Source organism: Varanus komodoensis, unplaced genomic scaffold, assembly GCF_004798865.1.
Source record: "Varanus komodoensis strain SLA01 unplaced genomic scaffold, ASM479886v1 scaffold8, whole genome shotgun sequence".
In the NCBI taxonomy this organism is placed as follows: domain Eukaryota; kingdom Metazoa; phylum Chordata; class Lepidosauria; order Squamata; family Varanidae; genus Varanus; species Varanus komodoensis.
In genome coordinates this window covers 3716123-3739772 of record NW_025336481.1, presented here as the reverse complement: position 1 = coordinate 3739772, position 23650 = coordinate 3716123, and the positions used below count along the sequence as shown (strand labels likewise).

Sequence of the window (23650 nt, the reverse complement as noted above, 5' to 3'; positions counted from 1 at the left end):
AAACCAAGCAAACAGACCAGTTAAGTAATTGTCATGCCTTACGGCTCGACAGAGGCATTGGCGTGTGAGAGAGGGCCAGGGGCTCGCCATGAGAGTCAGGCGTTGGAACAGGGAGATTCCTACGTGGTGCCCAGGGCCCAGGTGACCCCCCTGCAGCCCGATTCTGAGGCTTCCTCGTGAGTAGCCTCCCCACATCCTGGCTCTGAGTTGTTGGAGCAGGGTGCAGCTCCCCTTCCTGGAGACTCCGAGGTGTTTGAGCAAGTCCCCCCCCCCCCCCCCCCAGACTCTGAAGCTGCTGGGCTGAGTCCTAGAGAACAGGAAGACGTAACAGGAAATTTACGAAACGCTCAGCTTCGGAGAAGATTACGGAGAATAGACCAGTTGGAAAGGCAGGGGAGAAGTTTGTCCCACCCACGGACAGAGAAACGGGAGAGGCGTTTGAGGTCCACGTGACTTTAGCCTTCTTAGTTCAGAAAGGAGTGGGCAACTGAGCTGCTAGGAGCTCGTTGCCAGAGCTTATCTGTTGCATCGTAAATCTTGTAGCAAATAGCAATAAAAGCCTTTAGTTTTATTGCCGGCTGCTGTGTGAGTTAATTGGAGACGTGAGTTACGGCCTCACGACAGTAAATGTCCAGTGTTCCTGCTGTCTGGCCCTAAGCAATGCGAACCTCCCTAGGTTGAAATTTTTATTTTTTTTTTTTAGGTTGAATTTTTTTATTTAAATAAAAACATATTGAACCCAGGTTCCCCAAGTCCCAGTCTAACCACAGTGCCACAGGGGGAGGGAGTTAAAATAACAGGGAAATGAAAGCCGAATGGGAGTCAACGTGTTGCCATGTTCTGAGACCCGGATACTACCTTGGGCCAGTCACTGACACTCACACAGTTGTTCTTGGGGAAAATTTATTTTTTATTTTTTATTTTATTTATTCTTGGGGAAAAATGGGGGAAGGGGAATTGGGTGAGGAATCTTGGGTTCCTTGCAAGAGGGGAAAAGGCCGAATATGCATGCAATAATAAATAAAATGTAAACGTGGAGTAATAAATGCTCTGCTTCTGCCATACAGCTGTGAATGTTGCCCCCCCCCGCCCCGAGCACCCGATGTAGCTTCCAAGCTCTTTTGAGTAGGCCCTCCCAAACACTGGCGTGGAAGATTTCTTCAGCAGCCGCTGCATCTGTCTTTGTACTGGTGACTGTGCCCTTTTCTGTTGTCTCAGCCTCCTCAGAAGCAGGAGACGAAACCTGAAGCCAGCCTGGTGGAGGATTTTGAAAGGACCCCGAGCGGCAGGATCCGCCGCACGTCTGCCCAGGTGGCTGTCTTCCACTTGCAGGAAATCGCCGAGGATGAGCTGGCCAAAGACTGGACCAAGCGGAGGATGAAGGACGACCTGGTCCCTGAGACGAAGCGGGTGAGAGCCTGTGACTCACCGAGCCAGTTTGGAAGTGGGGTGAACGGTTAGGGTGGAAACCAGGGCTATGGGCTGAGGAACCAGGCCCAGGTGAGCTGTACCGGCCCTCCACAGCTTGGTGCCCTCCAGATCCATTGGACTGCAGTTCTCAGCCTAGCTGGCATGGGATTCTGGGAGCTGTAGTCCAAAGCGGGCTGGTCTACACGTTCACATCAGCTGGGTCCCTCTTGGTAGCTGGTTCTTGCTGAGCTGGGGAGCAGAATGCTGCCTGTAGTCATGATACATGCAAGGGCTCTTCTAGCAAACCCATGATGTTTGTCCGATGCATAATCCAGCCATGCCCTGCTGGATGCTAAGGAGGTATCTGCAAAGGCATCAGTGCTTTTTCTTCTGCTGAGTGAGCTCAGCTTCACACATCCCTTCTATCTCCAAACGAAACAAGGCCCTTGGGCCTCTATCGAGTGAAACATTTTCTTCAGTTTATTTAAATTTGTGCATGCAGAAGGAAGCCAGTTGACTCAATTTGTGCTTGGTGGGTTGGTAAATGAAGTCTCTTTTTAAAGTTGTTGAAACAAACATGGATTGCTGTGGAGAAGGGAGTGCTTTTCATAAAGGACAGCCAGTCAGCACCTGGCTGCAAACGGAAATAATGGGGCTCATTCATGTTTGGTGCTTCAGAGATGGCTGTGTGTGGAGTACCAACGTGGAGTGTGATTTCCTGGTTGCTTTTCCATTTAATTTGCCTAGAAGCTTCCATTGCTAGAAAACCTGATGCTTTACATCAGGGTTGCTGAACCTTCTGGGGAAAATCTCGGGGCCGGATTCTAGTGATAGGTGGGACCAAAGGGGTGGAGGCAAAGGGTAAAAGGATGTGGATAAATCCCAGCCTATTTTTATTTAAAGCTCTGTCTGCCGATAATGAAGCCTTAGAAAAGGCATTTTGAGCTGACAGAATGGGGAATGTAACTGCACAATTCAGGCCTGACCTTCCCAGTCTCCTGAGGACTTGAAGTCCTGGTTGCAAACTTTGGTAATGAGGACAATCCTGGTTAGCTTGAACCAAGGTTAGCACCAATGCCTAGCATTATACATTCATTCATTCATTTATTAAAACATTTTTATGCCGCCCCATTCACCGAAGCCTCAGGTCGGCTTACAACAATAAATAAAAGTAATTATAATATAAATTACAATAAATATAAACATTAAAAATACAAAAATACAATATAAAATAAGCCGCCCTGGCCAGATAAGATCAAGTAATACTAACAGTTAAAATGCCGCTTAAATAAAAAGGTCTTCACCTGGCGCCGAAAAACAAATAATGACGGCACCAGGCGGACCTCTCTGGGGAGCGCATTCCATAACTTAGGTGCCACCGCAGAGAAAGCCCTCCTCCGAGTAGCCACCCTCCTAATTTCTTTCACGGAGGGTTCCCGGAGAAGGGCCTCTCCCGCCGATCTCAAGGGGCGGCCGGGCATATATGGATGTAAGCGCTCCTTCAGGTAACCAGGACCCAAGCCGTTTAGGGCTTTATAGGTCATCACCAACACCTTGAATTGGGCCCGGACTTCAATGGGAAGCCAGTGAAGCTGTCGGAGGACTGGAGTCATGTGAACATAATGCCCAGTCCCCGTCAGCAACCTGGCAGCTCTATTTTGAACCAACTGAAGTATCCGGACCGTCTTCAAGGGTAGCCCCACATAGAGCGCGTTACAGAAGTCAAGGCGGGAAGTCACATTATATATTATACATATATATGATTAAAGGGGAGAATTCTAATAGGACTGGTGAAAATGGGAGAGTTGGAAAGGAGGAGGATGCTCCCAAACTATTAGCTGGCTTGAGAGATCTGGATGGGTAAGAGATCGGGAGGGATCTGTTCCTCAGGAAATGGTGACATCCATGAACACCTCTTGCTTGTTTGGCAGCTAAATTACACCCGTCCTGGTCTTCCGAAGCTGAATCCTACACTCCTGGAGTCCTGGAAAAACGAAGTGAAGGAGAAAGGCCACATCAACTGTCCCAACCACGTAAGTCCTGAGTTTTCCATAGAGTTTCTTCCTGAGAGGTGGGCTTCCTTCTCCCAAACGGCTTTCCAGAAGGGCACCCTTTTCCTCTGCAATGGATCTCTCCGGAGGTAGAGAAGATCTGAGTGTATGGTAGGCAATGGCCGTAACACTACAGATAACATATGGATGAAGAAAGTGCAAAAGCAGGACTGCAGCTGAACACCAAGAAAACAAAAATCGTGATGGCAGAAGAATTGTGGAACGTTACTGTTAACAGTGAAGAACTTGAGATCATGAAAGATTTTGTATCAGCTCAGTCTTCGTTGCAAAGGGAGGCTGCAACCAAGAAATTAGGAGGATGGAGGCTTGGAAGGAAAGATGGTCAGATGTAAGGATGTTCACCCGAGACCAAGGCCACGATCGTCCACACTCTTATATGCCAATCACAGTGTCTGGGTGTGAAAGCTGGGCAGGGAAGGAAACTGGCAGGCAGAAGATGGATGCATTTGAAAGACGGCGCTGGAGGAGAGCTTGGCAAGTACCCTGGACTGGCAGAAAGACGAACAAATGGTTCCTAGATGAAGTTAAGCTGGAGCTTCCCTATTGGCAAAAATGGCAAGTACTTTGGACACATCATGAGAAGGCAGGACTCCCTGGAGAAGACAATCGTGGCAGGGAATTCAAAGGCTGAAGATGAAAGGGAAGCCCAAATCGGAGATGGGTGGAATCCATAAAGGAAACCACAAACTTGGAAGAGCTGAATGGAGCAGATGTGGACAGGATACGGGGATGTGAACCTGGAACATCTTCTAGGGACTCATTTCCCAGTGCTCGTCACCCGGCGGAGCAGCAGGTTGACTAGAATCCCAAGCCGCCAGTACAAAGATAACCCGAATTCCCATCACCACAGTGATGACAGGTGAGCTTGGCAAAGCCAGCTGGTGGGTGCAATGCTGCCATCCCATCCCATCCCATCCCATCCAGAAGGACCGGGGGAAGAGCTCACACGGTGGGCTTGGCTTAAAGCACCAGTCGTTCTCCAGATGTTTTGGCCTCCAACTCCCATGACCTTTACCCGTAGCTATGCTCCCCAGGGCTGATGGGAGCTGTAGGCCAAAGGATCTGGTGGGCCACCAGTTGCCCACCCCTGGCCACCCAAGGCCAAGGGGGTCTTTGCTGCGGCTTCTGAAAATTCCGTGCCATTCCTCATAGATCACCTTGTGACTCCAGCCACCGCGCCATTCCTGGCAGGGGATCTTTGCTCAGCCAGAATGGCCCCTACAACAACATCCCCCTATAAGCACCTCAAAGGCCATCACAAAGAGGAAGGTCACGGTCTCTTCTTGCTGATGCCAGACTGTGGGACACGGAATAATCCACTCAAGTTGCGGCAACCCACATTCAGGCTGGACATCAGGAAAAGCTTCCTCACTGTCAGAGCAATGCGACAGTGGGGCCAGCTGCCTGGGGAGGTGGGGGGCTCTCCCACACTGGAGACATCCAAAATCAAACTGGACAGCCCTCTGAGTGGGATGGTGGGAACTGGTGTCCTGCAATAGCAGGAAGTGGGCCTTCTTGGCCCCTTTCGACCCTACTATTCTGTGATTCTATAAACAGAGATAACCGGGATGTGGCTACCCTCCTTTATTCCCAGTCTCGTGAGCAGGAAAATCATGCCCTGTCCTAATTAAGGGGAAAACGGCATGGATGTTTCAATCCAAGGGGGTGCAGTCAGAGGAGTCGTGTTTTCAGGTTGCGCGTGAGCAGACCGAGTCCCTTGGTGGCCCTTGCACTGGATCTTCACAAGACGCCAGGCACCTTCAGCTTTCCAAAAAGGAGAAGAACACGCTGGCCAGCAAGCGGTACATCTCTGGAGCACACGCTCCTTGTCTGTGGTTCACTCTCTGCAGTGTGCTGAGCCAGTAGAGAGCCAGCAAAGCATATCCTCTCCCCCAGCTGGTTCAATGGAGCGCCTGCCAGCCCAGAAGTACGTGCTGGCATCTGTTACGTTGCTGCTGGTCCAGGCAGCATCACTGGGCCAGTGGCTGTGCGTGAGGCATTCCGAGCCGGCCACCCGCCCGCCTGCCAGCCTCCCTGGGCCAAAGGGGCTTCCCTGGGGCACCCGTGTGATGACACAGATGTCTGGAGCATCCTTCCAGGGCGAAAAAGGCTGCGAGGAGCAGGGGCATTCCAGAGCCAAGAAGCCGCTTCAGGTCTGCTGCCCATTCCCTGGAAATCAGCGCAGCCCGTGCCTAGTCAGGAGCCTCCGCAAGGCCTGTGCGGCTTCTGAGCCAGGCCGTCTCTTCAGGTTTCCTAAGGTGTGTGCAGAGAGGAGGTTTGGGGATGGTGCAGAAGCTTCTGGGGCTTCTTCCAGTGTTGGCCAGAATCCCGCTGAGCTCAGCTGTTGGGTGGCATAGAAATTAAATAAGTACATGAAAGCAATCCAGATAACTAGCTGGCCAAATGCATCCTTTGGTCCTGCAAGAGGAGTTTGTGTCATCTCTGCCAGGGCACCCCCCTCGTCAGTGAAGTGTCTTCATACCCTGGACGGAGGAGGTAGTGGGATGTTACGCAGTGTGGAGATGAGTGGTTATTCCTTAGCTGGGGTGTCCAGCCCCACAGCAGCTCGGCTGGGAAGGACTGGGCTCCTGGCCTGAAGATGTTGGCTACCTCTCATCGACAGGAAAGGCTTCCTTCCGACGCGTGAGCAACCTTGCCATGAGTTTGAGAGGTGTGAGTGGGAGGCCTTTGCCAACGGAGCATGCCCCTTCTGGAAAACGGCCAGCGTGCCTGAAACCACCCAGGGACACTCGGCCCAGTTTCCCTTTCAGCAGCCGCTGGGCCCCCCGCTGCCTTCGGATCTCCTCTCACCCAGCAGGACCCCCGTAACTGCCCGGAAACAGCTGTGTTTGAAGGGATGGATTCGGCCTGCCCGGCAGCCTGCCACGGAACTCCCATTATCCTCCGCCTCCGGGGAGGGAGTGGGTGGCAAGGCCCGGTGCTTAGCCGTGTGGTTCAGGCTTGTGCTGAGCTTGCAGAGGAGGGCTTGCGGTAAGTGGCGGGGGGGGGGGCCGGGGGGGGGGGGGGGGGGCTGCAAGCCCTGCTCAGCCTCTGCCTTGCTGTGTTTCCTTCCAGTGCTGCGCAGCCATCTATTCCAGCGTGTCTGGTTTGAAAGCCCACCTTGCAAACTGCAACAAGGTAAGCGTTTCATCGTACCCGCCCACCATTAGGGTCTCCCCCCCCCCCCCGTCTGCAAGAAAATTAAAAAAGGCCCTGGGATTATTGTTTATGTATTTATTAGCTTTACAACCCCCTCTTTTCCTTTCAAGGAACTCAAGGGTGCTTACCTAGGTCTCCTCCCGCCACCATCTTATCCTCACAACAGCCCTGCGAGGTGGGTTGGGCTGAGGGTCTGTGCCTGGCCTAGAGTCGCCCAGTGAGCGCCGTGGCTGAGAGGGGACCAGAACCCGGATCTCCTGGGTCCCAGTCCCGCACTCTTAGCCACCACGCTGCGCTGGCTGCGATAGTTCATAGCATCTCCCCAGGGCCAGAATGGAAGCAGCAAAGGTGCGGAAAGAAAGAACCAAAGAAACGGCCATCCATGCTCTGGCAAAGGTGGGCAGACTCCCCCGAGAACACACCCACTCCGTCTTCCTCCCCTGCAGATTCGAGCCTCACCTGAGCCCAGTGTCTTGACCCTCTGTCTGGGGAGCCATGAGGACTTCCTTGGTGCCGACCAGAACGGCTTGTGTCTCCCAGACGACCACTTTGCCTTATGGCGGCCCAGCCCTGCCAGCTACGGTGTTTCAAACTGTGTGAGGATGGCCCCAATCCAGGGGTGGACAGGCTTGCTTCCCGGAAGAGCCACGGAAGTAAACAGCCAACCTTTGAGAGCCATAGCACCTATTTACTATGACCAAAGCATCCGTCCACAGCCACGCACACACACAGCCGTTCCCTGAGCCAGCATTCGCAGCTGCTCCCCATCCGGCAACAGCCCGCCCCCCTCTGCCCGCCGACTTGGCCCCAATCCCCTCCAATGGGGTACTGCAGGAGTGCCGAGCCCCCCTCGAAATCTGTGCAGGCGCTCCTCTCCTCTCTCGGCCACAGCCTCAGTGCGCTCATGCCCAAGGCCACCCGCACCCCACAGGTGGTGTTTGGAAGCCGCCAGGCTCCTTGGCCCCACCTCCGCTTTGCTGCTGAACCAGTCGGCTCTGGACTGCCGGGCTTTTCCAGCCCCTCTGCAAGCCGCAAAATGCACTCAGAGAGGCGCATGTGGCCGCGAGCCCCAGTCTGGCCACCCTGTTCTAATCCATGGAAGGGACAGGTCCAAATGGAAGTGCATATCTGCAGAATGCCCTTCTCCACAGCTCCCTTTGGGAATCCCAAAGTGCAGCCCATCCTTGCACTAAAGAATGCATGTCACACCTTCCAGGGGTAGGTGGAGGCAAAGAGGAGAGCTCATTTTTCACAAGCTCCAGGATAGCAGAAATCCGGCATTTTAATTAGCTGCTCTGTAACCTAAAGGAGTAATTACGAAAGCTTTATCGATCACATTTGGTCATAAATTAAAGGGAGGCCCAGCTCCTGATAGATGGTCTGTGGTGCAGAATGAAATTGCAGCGTCCCAGGAGGGCTTCATGTCTGGTTGTGCTGACTATGAAGTAGTCAGGGCAGAATTTGGCAGCTGGACCCCAGAGAATCGAGCTCTTTGCCCTCGCTCCACACATGTCTAACGGCAGTGAGAATCTCTTCACATGAGGAGGCCATAGAACTGCCTGCTTGTGCCCAGAGGGCAGCTCTGGTGACCCAGTCGCTCTTGGTCAGAACCGCTTCAGTTAAGAACAACTGCGTTTGTGCCTCTTTAACTCCCCCTCACAGGGGAACACAAAGTCTCCGCAGCTAGAAAACTAGTGTGTCAGAGAAGGCTAGGCTGAAAGATTTGCTGCTGATGTCCGGTTTGTTTACAAAGAGAGAGGTGCTATTTCCCCCTGTACCTATGAAATATCAGGATATTCTGTGTTTTCCCCCGCTGACAGCCTGAAACTGTATAGGCCGAGAAATTAAATAATTTAAATTAAATCAAATGCGCAAGTGTGGTCGAAATTTCCCAGAAGAAGGTTGCAGTAGTGGGGGAATTCACAGGGCTGGCATTTGCTTTGCAGGGAGAACATTCCGTGGGGAAATACCGTTGTCTTCTGTGTCAGAAGGAGTTTAGCTCAGAAAGTGGAGTCAAATACCACATCATTAAGACTCACTCAGAGGTAAGCACTGGGGTTGATTGATGGAGGACTTTTGGGGAACTTTTGCCACAGGAAGGAAGTGGCATTTTGAGAAATCCCCTTGAGGCCCGGAAGGCGGGAGCCAGAATGCAGGTGAGCTTCGTAGGGTTGGCTGAGGTCTCCCCGTTCTCTCTCCTCCTCTTGGCAGCAGGTGTGGGGGCCATGTTTACCAGTGGGGGCAGCTATGAGCGCTTCTTGGCAGTGGCCGGTTGCTGCCCTCCCCACCTGCAAATCCCTCTGGGAATGACGCACCAACCTGGCACTGCAGTCACTGGAAAAGGAAAACTCAGGTCCAGTAAGGCTGCACTAAGCGCTCATCCTTGGGATAAACGAGGGATCAGCATCCCCTTCCTGCCCTGCTTTGGGGTTTCCTGAAGCAGCAGAACAGCTACTGTTTTAATGCTCGAGTAGAGACCTTTGATCAGGGGCTACTAGCCTGGCTGGCCATGGGCTCCCTCCTCCACCAAAGGCGGCCTGCCTGCATGCACCAGTTGCTGGGGAGCTGGGCAGGTGGAGGTCTTGCCCCCATCCTGCCGGAGGGATCCTGGGGCAGCTGTTTTGCCACCGTGTGTGCAGAGTGCTGGGCTGGACGGACCTTATTTATTTATTTATTTATTTATTTATTTATTTATTTATTTATTTATTTAAAGCATTTCTATGCCGCCCCCATCGCAACAAAGCCTTGGGGCGGCTCACAAAGAATACATAAATACATAAATAATAACAATACAACAAATAAAAAAAAATGTTGAAAAAACCCCCAGTGCATTCTTGGCTAAAAATTTAAACTCCTATTAATTAAATAATTTAACAATTAAAATAAGTTTTAAATAAAAACCTTAGGTCTGATCCAGCAGGGATTCTCTGGTATTCTTATGGTCTGATCCCACGGTGTATTTTGCACATGCAAAAGAAGATGTGAAAAAGAACTCGAAATGTGGCCACCGCTTGGATGCTTTGGAAAGGGGGGGGGGTGGAGAGGCGTGTGGAGGACGAGGCATCCTGGGACTGACCAGGTGCAGAAGGTCTCCAGCATCTGTGGGGGAACGTGAGTGGGAGGGTGCGGCTCCACCAGGCCCGTCTGGGACTTCCCTTTGCGGCTTCCACTTGACTGCTGTATCAACGGGGATCTGGACTAGATGGACCTTAGTCCAGGCCAGCATGTCCCTTCTGAACTTCTGAAATGAAGCAGCAGTCTCTGGTGTGAGTCTTTTACTCCCTGGTCCAGATCAGGTCCTTCCCTGGGAGGTCTTGCCCCTGCCGTGCAGCGGAAACACATTTATGCTCACAATACCTGTGCTGAGACTCCGTCGCTGCTTTTCTCCCTTTCCTTCTCTCACACAGAACTGGTTCCGAACCTCTGCAGAGGCCATCCGGAAGAAAAAGAGCAGGGAACAGTCCTCTCCCAGCCACACAGAGGAGAAGAAGAAAAGCACAGATGGGAAAAAACGGGGGCGCAAGCCGAAGGAAAGACTTCCAGAGGCTTTCGCCAAAAGCAAAGAGAGCACGGCTGGAAAGACTAACCATAAAAAAATGACAGGGTCGTGGCAGGCCATGGACTGCAATCCGGATGGGCGCGAGAAAGGTAGCAAGACCTCTCCGAGCAAGAAGGGGGCAGCCCATAAAATGCTGGAGAAATAAGTGGCTGAGAAGAAAGGAAAACTCTTTAATGATCAGTTTACAGCCCAGGGCAATGGGGCGGGGGGGCGACTCCCCGCTCGCCAAGCCCCAGCCCACCTCTGCTCACCCCTTTTTTAAACAAGAAGCCACTTCAAAGCATAATCATGGACATTTGTTTTCGCGTTGGAAAGAAGAAAACAAGCGTGTCGGCCGAGACGAATCTTCTGTTGAGAACCTGCACAGACTGTACATACACCTGTGCTTGTGCGCTCCCGTGCGTTGCACGCTCCATCCATGGACCGGCCGCTAACGAGACGGTTGCTGGTGGGGACCTTCATTCTACTTTTCCTCTTTCATCTGTCCTTGAAACTGACACCAGTTGACCGAGGAAGAGCAAACGGGTGTTGCTTGAGCAAAGGGAGAGCAAAGTGCAATAGGAACCCAGGTGTAAGCTTCTCACACTTCTTTACTTTTGAATTGCCTTTCCGGTAGCAGTCATGTGTTAGGAAATAGAGCTGGTGGGAATTCTATGAATGAATTTATTGTTGTGGTTGTGGTTGAAAACCAGCTTTCTTTGATCATTTTCATAGGAAATGCTTTTTTTTTTTAAAGGAAAGAAAAATCTGATGAGATTGTTAGATGGTGAACATTTCAGAACTTTGATGGTTTCCCAGTCTTCCTTTTCGTTGGTTTTTATATTATTATTTACCCTGATTTGAGTTCTTACAACTGCTTTTGGTGTGCCAGTAGATTGGCAGAGTTGGCACCTCTTTTGGAAGTCATAATTTGGATGTCAAGGTTTTTAAAAATGAGATGTTTTTAGAAAACAACTCTTGGGGATGGAATGGGTGGGGAGGTGTTGGCAATGAGTCTTTTTTTTTTTTTTTACTTTTCTTGCAGAATAAATTGCCTGAGTGGTTTAATTATGGAAACCACAATAATTTTTTGTAAACAATCTTTCAATTAATGATAGATTTGAAAGGAAAAAAATTGCTGCATTGGGGTGGGAGCATAGACACTTTTGAGAACATACAAAAAGAAAGAAAATACTAAACGGGCCCAATTAGTGAATTAGTTCATCAGTCAGTCAATGGATGTGAGAAATGTATTTGTGCGGGATCATGGGGTTGTCGTGGCATGTGTTGTTACCTTGTGCCAGTGTGTCACCACCACCCTTCAGCCTTGAGTCTAGCTGGTCTGCCATCCCTCACACAACCAGTGGGGCCCATTATGGGACCAGTTTGGACCACCCAGCATGCACAATGAGTTGCAACATTGCTTCAGTGGTCCCTAGGAGAAAGCATAGATGGTGCTTCCCAGGAGTGCTCCCTGTGCTTGCACTTGGTTGTGCCAGAAAGCAGCTAATTTAGATTTCGGGGGATCTTGTAGCTGGACCTCACTAATCTGGGCTCTAGCTGTACTTCTGTAGCTTGTGTGTGAAGCAGGAAATGTTGTCACAGGACCGAACGATCCTCAATATATAGAAGTACTCTTTCCACCAAGTAAACTAGGTTTCGGGGCAAAGGATCTGTCTTCTTTCCAATATGCTGGGGGCTTGTTTGCCTCTATGGACCAGCATTCCCTCCTGTGAGCTCCAGTGAACCAGGAACGTTGCTTCTGCCACGTCTGGAGGGACAGGTTGGGGACCGCTGTTGTCGAGCAACACGACCAGGCCAGCTTAGGTTCTGGGGCCGCTACCTCAGAGGCTAAAGCAAGCCCAGTCTTCCCGGGGGCAGGGGCGGGTCCAGTCCCACCAACTTCCAAAACAAGTCAGGATTCCCAGACCCGACTTTGCATTGCTGACCTGCTCAGTGCAGACATAAAATTTACCTGTGGTAAATCAAGCCACTAGGCGGTTTGATGCCTTAACCATAGTTATGGTATCAACCCAACATGGAAACCCAGAGTAGCTTAACTACCCAAGACTTGCTCCTAGAGAAAAGTATAGGAAGAGGCCAGAAAAGTCTGCTTGTCCCCTCGCAAGAAAGGGGAGCAGAGACTGCTGCACAAAGGGAGGGCTTTGGTCCGACCCGGCATGGCTTGTCTTGCCTTCTTCAGAAATTGCCTTAACCATCATGTGCTTCTTGATGGTGAAACCCAAGAGGAGCTCACTGGGTTATGCCTTGCGTCTGAAGACACTTCCGGTTGTAGAACGAAGCCGCCTCACTGCCAGGAAGCTGCTGTTTCTCTTTGTCACAGTCTGCGTTCAGGCAGTTTCTGGGATGGAGGTGGCGATTTTCTGAGCCTAATTTCATAAACTGAGCAGATCCCGTGACAACATCTTCACAGCTAGAGGGAAAAAAGCATCCCCTCCTCCGTTTCTACCCATCAGAACAGCTGCTGGAGGCCTCGGGACCTTGCTCCATATTTGGGGTTTGTTTTATTTTTTCAAACGTGGCAACCAGACTCGAATGCCTGAACCAGTTGCCCGCAGGGCTGCACAGACGAATTCACACAAACCATGCGCAGGTAGATTTTTGGGGCAACCGGCCGCATCACTTGCTTTGTAGGAACATCGGGAAAGCCATGCTGTGTCAGACCCAAAGTCCATCTAGTCCAGCATGTGTACGCATGGTGGCAACCCGGCATAACCACAGGGTCCCTCCAGCAGGATGGGTGCAAGCCCTCCTCCTGCCCAGCTCCTCAGCAACTGTGCAATAGTGAAGGCGATGCCACAGGTCCCATGCTCCTGGGAGAGAATTTTGCTTTGTAATGGAATAGTGGGGGAAGTTCAGCGACTCGGCAGATGACGAGCCCATGTAGCTTTTATAGCTATGACAACCCAGAGACACCTGTAGATTTGAAGACATGGAAAAATCAGGGAGGGGACTGGGAAATCCGAGGTGGCAGCATCCCCCCCCCCCGCCCTCCAAAATCAGCAACATCATCCCTGGAAGTAAGTTGTTTCTCTCAATTGTTCTGGCTTTATCTCAGGTTTTTCAATCTATATTTTCAGGAGTTCATCCCCTGGGCATCTGGAGCATGAAAACAGCTACGGATTCTTTTTTGGCTGGGCTTGAGAGGTTTTTCCTTCCTCTCACATGCACAGACAGAGACACATGCCCCATATCCATCAGTTCCATTTTGAAGTATGAAAATCCTCTACCCATAACCCAAGGGGCTTCACCTCTGATTGTCCAGCCTCTTCCCTTAGCTTTTTGTCTCAGTCAGCTGGTTTCCATCAGCTCGCACCTTCCTCCCAAGGAGCCCTGGGAATTGTAGTGCTTAGGGAGCAAGAAAACATGGTCAACTCCCACCCAGAACTACAGTTCCTAGGATGCACTGGAGGAGGCCACAAAATTAACACGGGCTAAGAAAACGTTTACGTTAGCAGCAAGTGTGGCATTTGCGCTACACACACCAGGTGTCTCCAAGCACTAGAGAGAAACTGAACACTGACGGTGATACAGATAGATGAGGGTGAGAACTTTGTGGAAGGCTCTGAATACCCAGTTTGCGTTGGTCTGTATCCCCTCATCTGTGGTTGGCATGGTATTAATATTACTTCCATTTTCAGAGTAGATGTGAACAGCCGAGGCTTAGATCTAGCAGGGTGCCGTCCAGAATGTTAGGGCTACAATTCCCATCAGTCCCTGACAGCATGACCAGATCTCAGGAATGATCGGGCTTGCCATCTGAAACATCTGGAGGGAATCGGTTGGGGAAGTCTGATGGAGCCATTCTTCTGGTGACCCATAGCCTGTAAGGCAGACTATTGCAAGGTGTCGGCCCCTGCCCGGTCAGAATTGTTGTGGGTTAGTAATTTTTGTGGACTTGTTTGCAGCACTGGGGCAACTCGTCCCTGTTGGAAGGGTTTGGCCTGCACTGTTGGTCAAATCACAAGAAGAAAGGGATTAGGAGAAAGTTGGGGTAGCTACCTGGTTTCCTTTGGTTGGTTTGTTTGTTTTGATGCAGAAAATCCAAGGTTGCACCAGAGGGAATCACAGCAGTCTCTGTGATGAGTGCAGAAGGAAGGTGGGTCGGGCTTTGGAAAGTTTGAGCACATTTCCTCCTTTGGAGGGGCAGGGATTGATTCGTGGGGGAAGGTAATTATGCAGTTGAGCACAGTCCGCAAGCAGCATCTCCCGTGCAGTGCAAGTTCCATTCATGTGGCATTGTGCTAGACCATGACTGAGCATGGGAGATAGCAATGGGACCCCCCCGCCCCCCCCCAGCACCACCATGCGTGCTTTGTTGCTTGTTTTGAACTGAATGCCGGGCAGTTGCAAATGGATCAAAAATATTCTTGAGCACAAGTGCTCCCTAAATTATGTTTGGTTGAAGACAGTTGTTCTGCTTTGGTTGCCCCTTGAGGGCCACCACATTTTCTTGCCTTAATAGCCATCATGAATCGCAGCACTTGTAAATCTAAATTTAATTGCCTGTCCTTTAGAAACATAGAAACAAAGCGAGTCAGAAGGGGTCTCTCAGGTCATCTAGCCTGACCCCCGGCTCTGGCCGGCTCTGCTGGAGCTGCAACAACAGGACAGATGTGCGCATGGCTGAGAAGTGAGCACACAGCCATGTTTCTCTTCAATCTTATTTTTGGAGTTTGCACTGGCAAAGAGGCAAGCTGCTTTTCAATTTCCCTTGTGCAATTTGTACTGAAAAGCAGGTTTCCTCTTCTCATGTGGTGGAAACACCAATGGTATTTTGAGCATTTTCCTCTGTTATTTTCCTTATGGTCTTGGAGAACATATAAAAGCACAAAGGAGCAGTCATTGTCTGTGGACTGCAGTTTAAGAACATCTGTCTCAGAAAGTATGGGATTACCCCATGACAGAAATGGAAATGAAGAATGTGAAGAGGGATTTCTGAATTATATTTTCCCCAGACGTTTGTTTTCTTGTGAAAGCGTGCATTGTTATAAAATATTAACTAAAATCCATAGGCTGTAATCAGCAGAACTAAAAGCTAGGTGCAATATTAAATTCTATTCTGTGATAACTTGTTCGATAGAATGCAAATCCAGTGTCATGGAAGCACTAAAATCCAAGTGATCTACATATATTTGCCTGCTAGGTGAGAGTAGCCCTTTCCAGGTTAAGCAAGCCTTTGATTTTTACCCCAAAGTTCGATAAAGTTATTGCCAGCCTCGAGGAGAGTATACAGAACCTGACTCCTTTCAGGGGGTAAGGATGACTCTAGAAAACAACAGTCACTAAGTAGACAATGTTGTGTGGATTGTGACTATATATGTCACATTAAAAGAATGGGGTTTACACAAAACGGAGTCTTGGCTCTGAAGATCCCTTTGTGCCAAAGGGGCTTCCAGCAGGTGGAGCAACAGGGCCAGTCCCCCTTCTGCAGGATTCCACTCCACCCATGGAATGCCACTCCTGCGGGGTGCTGTGATCTTCTGGAGCCCCTTTGGCAGAAGGGGGGACTGCGGGAGCCGCAACCTGAGAGTGGGGGAGCTCACGATCCCATGCCCCTGCACCAGCATCCCTGCCTTCCTCAGCAATCTAGGGCGCCACGCTGGTGTCCTGACCCATCCCTCTCAAGGGGCATCGCTCAGCAGCTGTTCTCAGTGGGCTCTTCCCACAACAGCTGTGGGGCTGATCCATGTATCTCTTCTTTACAGTGCCTCTTGTACTGCCTGTCTCAAGAGTGGGGGTGTCGGGTTTATTTTCCTTTATTTTCCTTCTCCCCGTGTTTATTTTCCTTCTCCAGAGTTCAGAAGGTGGGATGGTGCTGCCACCTTTCTCCACCACTTGTGTATCTGCTGGAGGTGCTAGAAAACCGTGCCAAATCTTTTCATTCTGAGATGATGGCAGAGGAGCAGAAATTCTTCTTTCCTGCACTGAGCCGAACGGATCTGTGGCATATCCCCAGCGCCTCCAACTCGTTCCTCTCCAGCCTTTCTAATGTGTGCAGAACTAATCGCCATTTTAATAGGCCTCGCCTAGGAGAAACTCTGGATGGAAACTGTGCCCCCCCCCTCGCCCCCATGAATAACAGGATTAAACTATTTGTACCATCCTTTCTCATTTGAAGGTTTTTGAATTTCAGAAGGAAAATCTATTTACTTTTTAGTTAATTAAGCTCCCAGGTTTATTTTATCCTTTGGCACCCGTTCTGCTCACCAGCTTTGCAGATTCATAGTCCTTTCTTCACGCTCTGTGGAACCCATTCAGTAATTTCCTGAACGATTCCTCTAATAAGGCATATCTTTAATGGTATGCTGAGAAGAGTCAACGTAAACGCTTATCAGGTTGTCTCTCCTGGGAATTTTTCATGTAAGCTCCACCACCTCTCTTGGCAGCTAAATTAAGACACCTACAGAGCTCTTCCCATGCACCATTCAGGGGACACTGCAGGGGGGGGGGGTTTCTACTTTGCCAGTGGCAAAATACCTCCTTTGTAATGGAGAGAGAAACCTCTACAACAAATAGCAGTAGTCTTGCCTGAAATCTTTTGATGCATCATTTTTCTCTCCACTGCCTCAGAAATCGATAATCCCCTCATTTGCACCCCTCCAGAACGGGGCACTGCTTTGATGCCCAAAAAGCAAAAGCCACACAGGTGTTCTCTGTTCTTGCTTTGTAGCTCAGAGCCATAAACCGTGTCCCGTGTCACTTTATGTCTTTGCAACCTGCAGCTTTGATGTGCTAGAAAATTCTGACAAACAAACAAACCCTGCTCTTTCTCAAGCACTTCAAGTGAAAATAGCAATCCAAGTAGACTTTTCTACCTGGGGCAGCCAATCGCTTTGGCGGAAGTACAATTAAAGAAAATAGCTGATCATCGCCCGCCTTTTAATGGTGCCTTCCCAAAGCTGAAACCTGGGCAGGTCAGCCCGGCTCACCTTTGCACAGGCAGCATGAACGGGAGGTGGCATGGTTCAGGAGCGGAGCCTGCGTGTGCCAGGAGACGGGATCTGAGCCGACAGCCTAGGATAGGAGAACCACTGTTAGTCCAAGCAGAAGATGCAGGCTCCGTGTGTATGCCGTTTACCCCGCTCTGGCCGCCCCCAGTCATAAACTGGTTCTGTGCTGCCTGGGGGATCGGCAATTCCACACCCCTTTTGCAGGATTCATCTCCTTTCTCGCATGGAGAAAGTCCAGGGGACCTGACATATTTTTGACTCTCCTGGTCACCTGTGGCGAGCAGTGACAGCCTCCAGGAGACAAAGCAAGGAGTCTCTTATCAACCTGGCAGAGCTGGCTCTTCTCTTCTTTCACGCCTCTTTGTGCAAGTGGTTAAGATCCATCTAGGCTGGACAGCTAGGAGGAATCGTAGGCTCCCAGCTTTGGGGCGCACATCTAGAAAATTGTCTTTCCCCTTCACTGACCACAGGGCTGTGCAGTGCTCAAATGTCAGCAAGTGGCCTTTGGATAGCACTTTTACTGGAGCTCTTGCAGTTCATCTCAGGAAATCTATAACCCTTTAAGAGCGGCCAGGGTTCCTGTCTCCTTGTTACACTGATGTTTATGGCCTAGTCTTGTTGCTTTGTAGAGCAAGGCCAGCCAAGGAGATAGTGCTGAGATGAGAACTGGGGGCTTGTGGTTCCTTTGCTGAAAGCTAGAGCGGTTCCTTGACGCCTTCGTCTCGCTTCCTCGTGCATGACTCTTCTCCCAACGCATCAGGGACCGTGGCAACCGCTAGTCTCCAGAGGAGAACAGAGAATCTTTTTTAGTGGTTGGGTGCAAGATATACTTAGCCAGGAGGGGAATGAGCTGCACGCTGTCTTGATGGTTGGCATGCTGGGAAAACTACGTATTATGGGTCCTTTCCTGGGGATTTAATTTTTTCTCAATTGTTCAGATATTAAATCAGGACTTTGCTTCTGCAGAGGGATACTTAATATGAACGGAGAGGCACAAGAGCAGTAGAGGGGGTCAAGTCGGGCTCTCCAGGGGGTCTCCAAATGCCCACCCCCACTTTCCGGTCCGTGCCCCTTTCCCCAGTCACTGTTGGGCACTACATTTCCCCTTATTCATTTTGAGCTTCCCAAACCACAGTCTCTTTGCAAAATAGCTTTTTACTGTCACACCAAACAAGCTACAGCTACTGAAAGAGCAGTCTCTGTGCCTGGGCAGAGTGCTTAGTTGACCCCAGAGTAGAAACTACTTGTGAAAACTCTCCTTTTCCATAGGGCTGGGCTGTATCTGTCCAGGTGGGTCCTCCTTAGAAGGACCAGCCTCCGGGGTCTTTGCAGACCCTCCAATGGGGTAGCTTTTCTAGCTTAATGCTGCATCATGGGGTGAGGGCCCAGACATCTCTCCTTTGTCCCAACCCGCTCTCCTCCCAGCCCTGCCTGTTCCCATGGGCCTTGAGACAGTCTGGCCCCCCTCTGCCCCCTTGATTCCCACACCCCCATCTCTCCATCTTTGCCACCCATCCCTGGAAAGTGCTGGAAGGAACCGTCTCGTCCACTCCCAGGGCCCACCAAACACCGCCTTTCCAGCCTTTGCGCCATTTCCAGTCCCCGCTTTTAAAAGACTGAGACACATGTTTGCTGCAAACCTCCCAGAGAGCTTCTGCTGTGGGGAAGTATAGAAATGGAAATCATAATAATAATGATAATTGATCATAATAGCCCCTCTCCCAAAGCATGCTTGTCAAAGCGTGCTTTGAGCTCTGCTGTGCTGGCACTTTGCTCCTCCCCCTTTGCCTTTCAGCCCCTCCCCCTTTGTATTGGCCCCGCCCACCCCTGGAATGAGTCCGGCCTCTCGGAAACGGAACCTGGCCCTCCAGCTGGGAAAGAGGGCAGGTGCCCCATGCCAGTAGCTTGCCGTCAATCTGAACTGCTCGGCTCTGTCTTGGACGACACATCCCGGCAATTCTGCACTTTGCACATGCCTTGTTTTCCAGCAGACTTGCTGAGGTTTGGGGGTGATCCCGGTGGTAGGGGCCACCTGGGAGGTGGACCTCATTCTCGAGGCTTTTCCATTAGACCATGCAAAAGCACAACGTCTGACGCCACATCACGCCTTTGAAGAGAACGTTGGAAATCCACTTGGCTGCTCTTCGGGACTAGAGGGGCTGGTTTCCCAAGACTTCCACCCCTTTCCCTTGTGAATCCCCCCTGTGAAGGGTTTAGAAAGCTGCACTGAGATTTTTATTGTTTCGAAAACCCTCCCAGTTCTGTGCTGAGAAAGAGGAGGTACAGTAATGCAAAAAGTAGTTTATAGACACAGGATAAATTTGTGGAAATTCTCTTAAGGTGCATGCTGTACTGTGTGAAGATTATTCTGTCTAGTTCAGACACTTGTGTCGTGTGTTTTCCATGGGAGATTTAAGGAGGAGAAATAAGACTCATGTGCCATTAAGGACCCCAGGGCGTGGCAACTGGTTACCATTTGGGGAGAGGGAGAACTGGGAGCACTTCTGAATGAAGATGTCCTGCCTCGTGTCCACTTAGGGCAACCCAGGCGTCTTCTGGCTTCTAAGCCTTCATTTGTCTTAAGGGTTTTTTCCTGCTTTAATGAGGGCTAGAAACTTACTTTTAAATAAAAGAAAATTCTGATGCTCAGGATTCATGGTGAGCACTATCCTCTGGACCTCAGAAAAGTTTGAATGCACCCTTTCCACACATGTGGAATCATGTCATTGCATACATGAAATTTATTGTGTTTGTGGCTATCAAACAAGGGATATCAACAAATTATCACAGATTAATTATCACAAGTTCCAGGGACGAAAGGCCAAGGAACAGATATCATATATGCAGTTTTTACATTGGGTTCCCCCTACTTAAATGCTGGAAAGCAACCCAAAGATTCAGAAGCTGCCCTTGGAAGGGAAAGGGTGTACCTGAACTGCTCACTGAAAATTCCTGCTTTGCATCCAAAGTGCTCTTCAGAGCACATCTCCTTGCAAAGAATAAAGCAATTAGAAGCTCAGCTCCCGTAGCATACCTTCCTGTGTGCATTTCCCTGGAGATAAATCCCATTGAACACAATGAGACTTACTTCTGAGTCTGCGCACATCAGGATCGTGCAATTCTTTTGAATATCGTGCAGGGCACAAAAAGACACATTTCAGCCAATGCTGAAAGCAGCCGCTCCACTTCCTCTTAAAAATTAAAAATCGAACATGATGTCCATATATATTGTGTGTTTGTCCATCACAGCAGTGCAGTATCTCCGGGTTAGGATTATTACATTGTCTCTAAAATCTGCTGCAGGTGCCATCCCACAGATGTTTAGACAGAAGCTTATTTAGCTTGCTGGAGTTGTAGGACTGTTTGACCGTGCATAGGAGTATACCTTACCTGGTTACGTGCTTTCTTGGCCTTTTTGCCCATGAATGCGACTTCCAAAACATAGCAAGGTGCAACTTGGTTTCCTGTACAGCAGCAACCCAGCCCATTTCTTGGCATCTCCATGTGGTCGAATCCGGTTGTAGGAGATGGAGAAACTCCTTTTCTGCTGAGATCCTGGGCAGCCACCGCCTGTCCAAAGAAGCCAGGCTGTACTTCATGGGGTGACCTGGTATGAAGCGGCTTTCTGTGTCTGGACGACCAATGGGATACCAGTTATCTGTTCATCTCCCCTGTCAAAATACTTCCCTGCAAGTAAAAAAGCAGCACATCAAGGAACATTTTTAAAATTGTTTCTTCAGAAACCGATATCCAGTTTTTCTTAATTTAAGAAAAAATGTTCTCAAAGCTCCTTTTAACAAAAACCATAGAAAAATGCACATCTGAGGGCATGTAAGCTAACCCATTCCCTGGTGAGCTGCATTTCTACTTGCGGGACATGTCTTTTCAACCCAGGAAGGCATTCAGGATTGATTCCTGCGGCTGCAGCAATGCGGCCCATCACAGCTCCTCAGGATGCATTCCCAACCCAGATCTCAGGTGTTGTAAAAACTCTTTTCACATGAGCAGAGACTAGAACACTTTGCTGCTTGGTTTTCCACTGGGGATGCTTCCTGTTACAATAACACCCACAGATGGTGAGGCTCACTTAGATATGGCCAAGCACTCCAGCTGAACAGGAACAACAACAGCATGCAAGTGCTGGCTGGGGATGATGGGAGTTCCATCACATGTAGAAGGCTGAAGGCTAGGGAAAGCTCTGAATTAAACTGAAAAAGTGGACAGTTTATCTGCAGTCCTTCATTACTGTGGCAGGCATTCTGGATTCCCATTGAACTTGACCAGCCCAGAGGCAAGGCCAGAAAATCCCATGGAGGAACTTGCTCGGCAGGTAGTGGGATACCAGCTTGTTTTTTGGTCCTGTTTTTATTTCCCACATTCCGTCCTGATCTTGAGAGTGAAATGGAGTGGCAGGAATCAGGTGCAGCACTGACTTCTGAAACCAGGAAGAATTAAACCTTAACAGGGCCATCTGCATAAAGAACTTCAGGTCCGGGGTGCAAAGCCAGCCCACCTGGGGTCCCAATCCAGTCCTCTGGGATTCCCCAGAGGGCCACCCCCTTCCCCTGCCCCCACCCCCTTTCCTGAGTAGCAATCTTTTGGTGGCTCCCCACACTGAGAGCATTTCCCTCCCATGCTAAAAGACTAACACGCCTTGCCTACAGTTCAGTTCCTGCAGTACGTACTTGAGGCGAAAACATGCTCGATTTTGCAGTTTTATTTTTTGTATTTTCCCCTCCGCCTGACCCTCTGGTCCACCCTCCCCTGCAATGCAGCCCTCCAGAACTTCACTGCAGTGGAATCTGGCCATCAAGTTCAGAGACATGCAGATCTGCAGGTTCAGATCTTTGCTTAGCCATGACCTTGGGCAGTTCCTATTTCTCAGCCTAACCTACCTCACAGGGTTGTTGTGAGGCTAAAAGGGAGAAGGGAGGACCTTAGCGTTACCTGAAAGAAATGGGATAAATATCAATATATTATACAAACGGAGCAAGTTTTTATCTACTTTGGAGGAGAGCACATCCCTAGTTTACATTCTTCCGCAGTGGTAATTTACTTCCAGAAATACTGCTATCAGATCCTCACTTGAGCAGTAGTAATTTGTGTTAAATTAGTAGCTTGCTGTTATACTAAACTACTGCAATAAACTGTCATAATGATCATTTACTACCGTTTCCCCTGGAATGCTTGCAAAGAACAGCAAGAGCAGTTGGCATGTCTACCAAGCCCAGCCTTCCTGGACATACAGAGTTGTGTAGTTAACCATTCTTTTCTGCACTGGGGCAAAGCAAAGACGGCAACTGCGGTTTAGTGCAAATACCACTGAGCTTAGCCTTGCCTTTCTGGGTGCCTCCCAAGGGCTGTGCCAACTCCCAGCATGACCTGGCTGAAGTTCAACATACCTGCAGGGCACCAGGTTTGGGAAAGCTGCCTTGGCTTTTGATTGGCTGGCTTATTAAAGTTGAGCGGAACCTCACAAGGTGGGGTTCCGACTCCAGTGACAAGATGTCCCATTATGGATTCGCATTGCGATTCTTTCGTAGGATGACATCCTACCCCAAAAAGGATATTTTCCCCCTCAAATGACATAGTTTCATCTGGATCTCCTAAAACCAGGGGAAATGGATTGGATACACACATTCCCATGGCTTAAGTGCCGTATGGATCTCCCCATTAGGTGATCTTTGAAAATACACACATGCATATATTAAGTGGGGCCAAACAGAAGTTCTGTTGAGCCTCAGTCCATGACTCATTTCCTTTTGCAGCAGCTTCTTCTAAGTATCGGAGAAAACTGTTGTTTGGATCCACGTGGAGATTTTCAGAAATTTTGACAATCAGTTTCTCCACGGGAAGGGGGTAAATGTGCCCAAATCCTATTTGTGTAGCACAGGAAAACAGCGTGCTCAATTTTGCAGCTCACCTCCGGGGTTCTGCCCAGTTGTACTGGGCACGTCCCCACTGAGATCCATCAGCTTTGCCCTTAGCTCAACGTAGGATTGGACTGGTGGGTACAGGAAAAACTGGCAATGCGATGTTGTTTGTGTCGCGCACTTGCGATAGGAGAAATAGAAGGGTTGTGACCTGGTTCTGCGAACGTACCAGGGTGTTCACGAAGGAGCGTCCTTTGAACCCGGCACTCAGAGCACCAAGCTCAGGTCTTGTAGTCCCGCCTCTTCTTAGCAGCTGCTCAAGCCAAAGCTGCCATATATGTGCACATATAAGCTGAGCATCTCTGGAGAGGTGTATAGGTGAGCTCCCGTGGGCACACTGGCGTTGCCCCCTTGCAATCTGCCGCTGACGTTCAGGCGTGGCGACGAATCTCGGGGGCAAAGTGTCGCATTCGCAACACCGCGGTTGCGCTCCGGAACGGGGGACCTACTCATGTGACTACTCTGGGTCTCCATGGAGGTCTCCTCCAGGGAGACCAAAGACCGCTTTTCAGAAGAGTGCATTCAGAACTAGAGATCTAGAGCCCCTGGTGCCACCGGAGGACA

At 50.0% G+C, this 23650-nt stretch overlaps 1 protein-coding gene across 2 annotated transcripts in view; it reads left to right on the top strand.

Annotated features, from left to right (window-relative positions):
- ZNF512B (zinc finger protein 512B) overlaps positions 1-16267 on the top strand; it is a 37077-nt gene extending 20810 nt beyond the window's left edge. Inside the window, exons 12-17 of one of the 2 annotated variants that reach the window (XR_006417125.1) lie at positions 1219-1410; positions 3342-3443; positions 6558-6620; positions 8588-8686; positions 10049-10771; positions 15998-16267. Coding sequence is in view for 1 of the 2 variants with exons in the window: in XM_044455561.1 (XP_044311496.1) it covers positions 1219-1410; positions 3342-3443; positions 6558-6620; positions 8588-8686; positions 10049-10345 (753 nt within the window). In the remaining variant the exon portion in view is untranslated. Of the gene's footprint in view, positions 1-1218; positions 1411-3341; positions 3444-6557; positions 6621-8587; positions 8687-10048; positions 11011-15997 lie in introns of those variants that run through there. The other variant, XM_044455561.1, reaches the window with a different exon arrangement.
- Positions 16268-23650: the final 7383 nt, after the last annotated feature.